This window comes from Argiope bruennichi, chromosome X1 (assembly GCF_947563725.1).
Source record: "Argiope bruennichi chromosome X1, qqArgBrue1.1, whole genome shotgun sequence".
NCBI classification, from domain to species: Eukaryota; Metazoa; Arthropoda; class Arachnida; order Araneae; family Araneidae; genus Argiope; species Argiope bruennichi.
This window is the reverse complement of record NC_079162.1, coordinates 89,510,291-89,520,669: the sequence shown is the minus strand read 5'-3', so window position 1 is coordinate 89,520,669 and position 10,379 is coordinate 89,510,291. Positions and strand designations below refer to the sequence as shown.

The 10,379-nt window shown below is 29.0% G+C and overlaps 1 protein-coding gene across 1 annotated transcript in view; it reads left to right on the top strand.

The window, feature by feature from the left end:
• Positions 1 to 828: 828 nt before the first annotated feature.
• The window catches only part of LOC129958335 (lysosome membrane protein 2-like), a 42,124-nt gene continuing 32,573 nt past the window's right edge, over positions 829 to 10,379 (top strand). Inside the window, exon 1 of the mRNA XM_056070749.1 lies at positions 829 to 1,139. Within this exon, the coding sequence (XP_055926724.1) occupies positions 1,011 to 1,139 (129 nt within the window). The 5' untranslated portion in view covers positions 829 to 1,010. The remainder of the gene's footprint in view (positions 1,140 to 10,379) is intronic.

Sequence of the window (10,379 nt, the reverse complement as noted above, 5' to 3'; positions counted from 1 at the left end):
TACAAGAATCAATAATACCATTCGAGATATTGGGACAATTTTTTAACATTGGAACCTTAAAGAGTCAGCATTTTTCTCCAGAATTGTGTAATAACTTTTTGTATTATTAAATATTATGAGCTCTATGACTTGAAAAAGAAATGTAATGAAAAACACGAATTTATATAAATATCATTTATTATCCATCATACAGTCATAATCCATTTTCAGTGAATAATCCTAATTGAACTAGAGATTCAAGATAAATATGTTTAACTGTCAAGAAAAAAAATGATTAATCATGAGATTACTAATCACTTTTTAGCACTTCCAATTGCATAATGTTTACCCGTTTAAATCTGTACAGTCAGAATGTTAGCTAATTGATTCTACAAGAATCCTTAATATCATTCGACACGTGGGGGCAATTTTTTAACAATGGAACCTTAAAGAATCAGCATTCATTACATGTTTTGACCAATGATTAGGAAGCAAATGATTGCCAAAATATTACTAAGGACACGAAAACTTGGGTTTTCGAATTGCTCTGACGTCAAATCGCAATACTGGTGGGGGGAGAAAAAAATAAGAGTGGGGTGAATTTTCACTTGACATTAGCTGAGTGCAACAAGGAAAGTGAACTTGCTAGTTGAAAATCTTTTTCTTCCTTTTTTATTTTTTGCTTCCTATTCTGTTTACCTGGGTTGATTCGCTTGTTAACCTCGCCACTAGGAGAATCATCTAGCTCCGCCTTCATTTGCTACGTCACTGGGAACGTCATGCAGATGGCGCTGTACCATGGAAGCGCGCAAAATAAAACATGGTTGCGAATTTCAGAATTGGCCTTTCTTTAGATCATTCTCATTTCAAAAAGTACCCTATATGATTACAGTGTGGCCAGAGCCACGGAATTTGTTTACATTGATTTCAAAATAGCAAGGACTAAAAAGCGCATTTTGAAAGATTTTTGTAATTTATTTATTTAAAAAGCAATTATTTTTATAATATTATAAAATATTATTAATTAAAAAATGAATCTCACAGCCAATAAAGGCAGACTTATTATAATTGCTTTAGCTGTATGCGGAATTGTATCGCTAGTTGTTGGTGGAGTTGGGTTTGCATTTTTCGACGACATTGTTCGATTCTTTATGAAAAAGGTGAGTTTTGCATATTATTTTCATTCAATTAATATATTCAACAAGGATTGTATTTTAATTTAAAAGATCATAGTATATATATGTATAATCTAATATTTAATAAAATTATACAGAATTTTATATATTTATATGTTTAAAAAATATTTTTTATTATTATGCATGAAATGAAAATATGTATATTTTCGTTTGTAAAATACCTTTTACCTTAATCATGCCATCAGTTTGATTTTCATATGAATTTTAAAATATGCAAATATTTAAAAAGTTGATTTATTATGGGGTTGCTATATTCATTTAATATTTTCGTTAAATATTCATTTAATATTTCATTTTATTTTACATTCGTTTAATATTTCATTTTATTTTACATTCATTTAATATTTCATTTTATTTTACATTCATTTAATATTTTCGTTATAGTCAATTATTATTGCTATCATTATTTTAATTTAAAAAAATTCTTGCCAGATAAAAAGAAACTTATGAGAATTGTATTTTAGATTTTAGACACATTATTGATTTTAAATAAGTCACTTAAAATAACCATTAAACAAAATACTTTTAACGACAATTTTCTTTTGTTATCCTCGTTAAGGAATCTTTCATAGATCTTTTCACAGATCTCAATTTAGATATAAAAGAAAAGCATTTTGAAGCTAGAAAAAGTATTCATTTTAAAGATATAATCGAATTTCTATAAAATTATTTCAATCATATATTTAAACAGGTGAAAGAATAATTTTCAAAAATTAGATAATATATGCTACTTTTTTTATAATCTGCAATCGACAGTCGGGATATTTGTTGTTTCGATAATAATTTTTTGTAGAAAATTCAAAATTTTATTTCAATAATGCAAAATATAAAATCCAGATAGCATTAACTAGTGAGATATTATATCCAATGAAATTCTCTGCTGCGTAATTTTAAAAAATGCGTCTATATTTTTTTTGAATAAAGTAAATATATATATAAAAAAAACAGATAGAGATTTTTTAAATTTTTAATTTGAAGAAGAAATTATTCTGTAGATGTTAAAAAAATTTCAGTAAATTTATTTTGCATCTTTCGTGTTGTTTTACTTGCTCATAATTTTTTTCATATATATATGAATATTTTACAATAAAATGAGCGGTCTTTTAAAATTTGAATTTAAAAAGTCTTTTGATTAAATTTCATTAAAAATTATTTATCAATAATTCCGAGATTAAAAAATTTGAATTGATTATATGTATAAGCCATACATTAGCTTACCTTCTAAAATGTATTCGTCTGGATCAGTTCACCATCAAAACATTTATATAATTACTCGCTCTTTTGATATATTTATTTTCATCTGTGAAAATCAGATTCTGAAAAGAGACTTGCTCATCGAAAGTAGTGCTTTGCTATCATTTTTTGTGAGCCACTTATTACAATTATTCGCGGAAACCGCTGAGCCACCCATTAAAAACACTCTTTCCGCGAATGCTCGACTCGGAGAGAAACCGAAACTTGCTTCATTCATGATTATACAGCGTTTCAAAAGTAAAAAGCAATAAAATTAAACGTCTCCATGATAAGTCTATTGATAGGATGAAGCCCGTTGGCCACTGTAAGTCGTTTGACAAGATATTTTCTATTGCAACACATCAAATAGGGCACTGCTTTTATGTCCTTGAATAAAAAGTACGCATCTTTTGAGGAAATTTATTTCAATCATTTTTCTCTCTTTCTATTTTTTTTTAAGTCTCCCAAAGGGTTTTGAGTACAGAAAGAATGTGAGGTTTCCCCTTTTGATTAATGTTATAACTAGTTTCCGCTTCTCGTTCCTTATGTTTTACCTTATACTTACACTTCACTTCCTTATTTTGATTTCATTGAGTGTAAAATACTATAATTGTAGTCAATGAATTTCAGTAGAATTATGTTATGTTCTGATGACAGCAGAGTTCTATATCACCATGTATCATCAATTGGAGAATCGATGGATTTTTTTCATGATCGTAGTACGAATATTACTATGTATCATCAATTGGAAAATCGATGGGTTTTTTTTTCATGATCGTAATACGAATATTTCTATGTATCATCAATTGGAAAATCGATGGGTTTTTTTTTTTCACGGATCGTAATACGAATATTACTATGTATTATCTATCAATTGGAAAATCGGTGTTTTTGTTCATGCATCGTGATGCAATTTTTTTTTTATTTCAAAATTTTACCAAAGCAAATATCCCAAAATAGATGCAATAGTTGCCAATATCTTATTCTATTTGAATTTTTATAATTTATTTAAATTTCTATATACACGTTATAGAAAATTTGCTTTCTTATAATAAGTGAACTGCCGCGATAAAAATTATTTTTTGCTGAAATCTAATCGGGTTGAAATACTCCTTATTTCTTACATGGTATCTGATAAAAATGATAAAATATTTCAAACAAGCAGATCAAAGTGCATAGAAAATAGTTCAGATAACCATAAATATCTGAAAAATTCAACGAGCGGATTATGTTTGTTGTATTAAATTTTATCAAACAACAAATAACTTGATAACTGTGTCTGAGCTAATGCGACAAATCTTATCGTTACAGTTTTACAAAATACTTTTATTCACGTGGACTGAAAAACTTTAAAAGAGGGGAGGGGTAGCTTTGAGTGCATTGTCCCTCACGGTTAAAGGTCCAGGTGTGCTTACCTAGACATTCAAAGGGGTGAGAATTTCTTACAACGTGTTCCCCTTTACCTTAAGCGACATTGAAAGCTGCATGTAGTATTTGATGCTCTGTAGTAAGTTGTCGCATTGTCTTGTAAAACCCGGTAGTATTCCGAAGTCTGAAATTCGCTAGCGAAAATTTATATCCTTCCACAAGGGAAAGGTGACAGCTCTAACATTTGGTGTATTGTATAGACGTGTAAAATCTTTCCACGGTTTTATAGCACAGAAAAATATCCAACTAGCCATTTGCCTGAAGCAGAGTTTGGACAGATTCAGCAGTTAAAAAAAGAATAATTATGATTTCTCTATATGAGCATGAATTTCTATGAGTAGTTTTTATTGTTGATTGAAAATTAAATTGACAGAAGTCGCTATTTTACGTTAGATGACGCTAGGATGTATTTGTATAAATTCTTTTTTTAAATTTTTTTAAACATCAGAAATTGGCGCAAAACTCCATTTTAGTATAAATTAACCCTTTTGGTTATCAGCTGGTTCGCCTGGAATTTTGATTGTATTTAATATTAATTGTCTCTTATGTATGATTTGATATTCATGACTGCTTCAACGAAATATTTTGAAGCATCATATGCTAGTCTTTTAGGTTTGACTTGATATTCATGACTGCTTCAACGAATTATTTTTAGGCGTCAAATTCTAGATCTTTTATATCATTTTATTTTAACAGTTTTACACCTACTCTGTCTATTCTGCATATAAATCTTCCTGATGCGGTTAGGTTCTATATCATAGAGCCATTAAAGACTTAAGTATCAGGGTAATTTATTTCAAATTGCACATTGTCCTTCGCGGAAATGCAATTTCACTTTCCGATTCCTCATCTAATCTGCACAGATAATTAACAGAATTTTTCTTCCTTAGCTTTCAACAATGCAACGAAAAACGCGGTTATACATTTAACACTGAAAATGGCTTGAATTTCATCATAATAATGAAATATATTACTGAAAATCAATCATATTTTTAAAACTGTCAAAAAAGGAAAAATTACATGGCAATTCAATTGATTTCATTAAAAAGACAAAATTTTGAATTTTAAAATGATGCGAAAATCTTTTTGGTGCAAAAATGCTTTCAGGTTTTGCGGAAAAATTCTGAAATCTCGATAAATTTTTAATTAAAATTTCAAAAATTTGCTCTAGGTGCACAATTTTACCTTCCGAAGTATACTAGTGCCGAATTTGGAAGCTTTAGGTTAAAGGTCTATCCTATAGACATACAATAGATACACAGATACAGACATATTCATCTTTATTACTAGTAGAAAAGAAGCAAGATATCAACTTCTGCGGTATTCGTATTTTTTATTGATCTGTAGTCAGGCGCCAACGCACACATATACTTTCTTCTTTATTATTAATAGAAACAGCTGCTTTTGTACACCTAAAACATTTATGATATAACTTGATCAGTGTAATAAAATTGTAAACAAATTGCTTCAATAAAAATACAATACATGAAAACATAAATTATTTTGTTTCAAAGTCAATCACAATTGCTTTTATTTTCAATAACACCTTTGCGTTTTTTTCGTCTCACAGAAGTACATGTTAATTAATAATCTCGAAATCACCAGAAAATCATCTTGTTTTCCAAAGAAAAAACAAAAATTACCTAGAAGTTAAAAGACTAATGTTTTTGACTCATAGTCAATTGTTCATTGTCCTAGTAAACCGTCTACCGTCAATTTGTGTACATCTATTGTTATTGCTTGGGTATATACATTATCAAAAGACATCCACATCAATATCTCATGCTTCAGAAATTGCAACACGAGCTGTCCTCTGTTTCAAGTCAACATCGTTTAATCAGTCACGATCAATATAACATCCTGTAATTATGTTTGGCAACAAAATCAACAAATTTCCTTTAAAATTCAAAAGTTGACAACATTCTCTGTTACTGTGTATCAAAATCAAAATCAAAATGAAGTTTAATTAATACGCATTCAGTTTTATTATACTTTTTGTGATACTGAAATGTGACATATTATATTGTGAAGATATGTAATAAAAAATATCGGCTACTGGATATGATTTACTGAATAAAGGAGAATTAACGAGCTTTTCCTATATTTTATCGCTCGCTGCTGGTTATCGATTAATTGGATCCACATGCCTAAACGAAACTTTTTTTCCTATTTCCGGATTGTATAGCAATAAAGAAACTTAACTGGTGATAAATGAAATTAGATTAGATTTATTTATTTATAAGCTTTAATTAAATCTTTCAAATAAAGTTAGCCTTCTCAATTACATTTATTTACTTAAATAAAAAAAATCTAACAGAAGTATTAATTTACCATTTTTTCACAATTTCAGCCAAGCCAATACTTTTTATTTAAAAACTCTTTCTTTAAAGTAGTTGTTATTTCAGCATAAACAGTATTTTCTAATCAGCTGTAAATATCACCCACTCTCTATGTAATATCATGCAGCTGCCATGCATATGCACAACTTTCATATTGTTAAGGAAGTTATGCAAGAGAACTTTATTACTCTAAGATAAATAATGCTTTGTCGTATGAACCTAACAGAAGTACTAATTGACCGTCTTTCCGCAACATCAGCCAAGCCGATACTTTTTATTTAAAAATTCCTTCCTTAAAATACGTGTTATTTCAGCATAAGCAAAATTTCTACTGCAATAAAGACCACATGTTCTCTATGTAATATAATGCAGCTGCTGTGCATGTATACAACTTTCATGTTGTTACGAAATTTATGAAAGTGAACTTTATTACTTGAGGATAAATAATGTTTTACCTACAAAAATAAAAACTATTTTGTTAACTATATCTTCATTGCAATATCAATACATGGAATTTCAAATCTGCCAAAATCTTTTATTAATGCTGGTAAATGCTACATATCCTCTCAAACTGTTGTATGTTTTCACAAAATGCCATATGCCGCAAGTGGTTTCCGTCCTTACAAAATGTTTTGCTGTGTGCTTGGTTTTTGACATACGACATTTTGATATAACAGTTTTATTACTTTAAGGCAAATATTGTTTTACCTACAAAAATAAAAACTACTTTGTTAACTATATCGTTATTGTTATATCTATATATCGAATTTCAACTTTGTCAAATTATTTTATTAATGTTGGTCACATCTCCTCTTAAATTGTTGTACGTTTTCACAAAATGTCATATCCCTCTAGTGGGTTGTTGCTTTGTTGCTATATATTTTGTTGTATGTGTGTTTTTTGACATTCGACATTTTGATATAAAAGCGACAATATATGACATAGCGTAATACACTGTAATGTGTAATGATCTAGAATAAATATTAATTTATTATTTTTAACGTTGTATCGTACATGAAATAAATTTGCGTAACAAGTCTTTAATACCGCAGGAAAAATTTTGAAACTGAAACTGAGTTTTTTGAAACTGAATTATCATGATTTTCTACATTGATATTTCTTACTATGTTATGTCTAACTGTCTGAATAACAGTTCGTTTCTCTTTCTCCGTAATGGTTTCACTCTCACCTTCCCTGTGTCTTTTGAAATGAAAAACACACTTGCTATTGAGGTGAATCACGCGTTAATTAGGCAAGAACTTTCCTCCAAGACAGTTTTTTTGAATTAAGGAGTAAACATTGCGAGAATTTCCGCAAATTTTTCTTGAAGCGCTGAAATGAATTATGAATTTCGGAGGCATCTCGCTATTTGCTGCATTGTGGTAAAATTAGAATTTAGGGAGTAATTGGATTTTTTTGGTGCAAGAGTTTATTCTGGAAAGTTGCGATAATAAAAATATTTCTGTGGGTTGTTTCGAAATTCACCTGTGATATTTTGTTTACACGATTTTTTCAATGCCATTATGTTTAGAGAATATGATAAACAATAAAGAATGGCATTGAAAAAAAAAATTTTTTTTCTTGATATCTAAAATCATATCTTAATCGATATTACTGTTTACCAAAAAAACACAGGATTGATAAATCCGCCTTTTGTACTTTAATTTCTTGATAGCACTGGAAAATGAATTTTTGACTGGATATTAAAAAGCTATGCAGTAGATTTGTTATCATCCGAATTAATTAGGATTACACCCAATCAGGATATTCGAATACCCGAATAATTGAATAACTGAAGGAAAAAAAAATTATTCCTTTGGAAAAAAATTCAGTATCACGTATTAATTTAATGACCACCTAAATAGCGTTGCTAAAATTTTGCATAATTGCATATTATATTAAAATGTAATTTCTTGAACTTAATAATCAACGTCAGTTGTTCAGTTGCCTTTATTCTTTTTTATTCGAAAAATTTTTGTATGTCTTTTTTTTTTTTTTTGCCTGTCAAAGCTATCTTGATAACTGGCGATCCAAAGAGCACAGATACAGTGCATCTCTTATCTGTACTGTGTACAGATAAGAGTATACGCAATATTAGAGTACAGATCATTGAAACTGTACCCTAATAGTTGAAATTATTGATGATAAGAAAATGTGGAAATATTTCAGTTTGAATTCAAATTTTAAAGTTATTATATTATACAATATTCTTTTTTTATTCTTTGCTTGCCCCATCGCTATCGACTAATAAAAGAGGAAAAAAAATTTTTTTTTCTGAGGGTTCAAAAATTTTATAGTCTGTTTTTATTCCGCAAGATAAAGGCACATAAAAGTAGAAGAGAAAAAAACCTTCAATCAAGCTAAAATGGCAACAACCGAATATTTTTTTTATTACTGAAATATTCTAAAATAATGAAACTCATTATTTGTGCTTGTAGATAAGATTCTGAAGCAAGTGGACATCACTATATAGCATAATTAGCCATGCAGAGATTCTTTTGACCTTTCTAGAGGTCTATTATTGTTCTTGATGTCGATATGATACACTGTGTGGTTTTTCCCTCTCACAAAAAAATGACTGAAATTAGCTTTCTTTCGACCAAAGGGGTCGCCAAAGTTCTGAACCTCCCTAGACAAGGAAATGCATGCATTTCCATTGTGCACTCATGCTGCTAATTTAAAGGGAACTCCTTGGATTCCCTTTGTTGAGAAGCAATTATGCTTGTTGATCTAGAATATCTCCTACTTTCCTTCAAGACTTTCGCTCGACAATCAAGAACTTAAAAATGTTCTTTCTTTTCTTATTTATTTTAAAGTAAGAACATTTATAGCAATCTTTTGAATTTAGTTGGAAAAAAAAAAGAAGAAAGAAAGTATTCATTTTTTTAAAGTTATTTTTTTAATGTTCTCTCTATTTCAACATTTTCATGGTCCTAATGCAAAACTTGTATTCCTGAGATACATTCTTTTCATCGTATTTAATAATAACGCAGGTTTTCTTATAATTGTTTATAGAAAGTAATTTACTACAGTAATTTTTTAACTTTGTAATCAACTGAAATTATTGCTTTTATCATTTTGTCACGAAATTCAAGCATTTAGTATTGGTTTGTTTGAAATTTCATGTTACCCTCTGACGAACCGTAAATGCTTATTATAAAAAAAAGTAAAAACTTATCACAAAGTTTTGAAATGTATGCACCTATCTCAATTCATTTTACTTACTATCCAAATTCCCCGTTATTTCCCGAAAATTAAAGCATGTTTATGAATCGCTAGGCTAAATATTTTTATCTCTTAAATAAAATTTCTAGTAAATAGTTTTTGTATTCAAAAATTGAATTTATGATTTCATTGATTTTTTTGTATGCTTAAAGGCGAGTACCAGATAGAAACAATTAGATATTTTAAATTCGATATCAACTATTTTAAATTCGAAATGAGATAACCAATCAAAGTCGTTTTTTAAAACACTCTTAACCCACTTAGTGCCAGCGAAATTTACAAACACTTAATTTTACCTCAGCTATCTTCGAGATATCTCGTAAATGGCAGTGAAGGGGTTAAAAATAATAATGATGAAATTAATTAAAAAACATATTTTAAGTACAAAATCATTCTATATGTTTAACTTTTAAGCTTGTAAGATGCTGAATTTTAAAATTTTGAATATCTCTTACAGGAGATATAATTTTTATTATAAATTTGTTCGTTATGATTAAAAAGTTGTATTTGAATAAATTTCGCTGATCAGAGGTACTTAAGGTATACTGAAGTTTTTTGAACATTTCATTGAGTGGAACATCAGATTACACCGGGAAAGTAAATTTTTCTGTATTATTAACAACAAATCTTAAGGTCAAGGTCCAGAATAATTTCACCTTGCTGCAGTATCCAAACCTGTTACTTCTAGAATATATCTCTGCTGTTTAGTTTAATGATATAAACACTGAAAGTGCCCCTTGGTGGACCCTGAATTCAGGGGCCCACATAGGGTTGGAATCATATAATTGTGTGTGTAGCTTGCAGTTAAATACCCAGCGGCCTCTCGAGTAAGTTTATTGTTAACTAAAAAAGTCAAAGACCTTTTATTGGTAAAGGTGATACTTAAAAAAGAAGTAAATGGAATCCCTGGTGTTGAGTTTTGTCAAATGCAATATATTCCCCTTTTTTTCATTCGAAGTAAAAAAAAAAAAAATAGGGG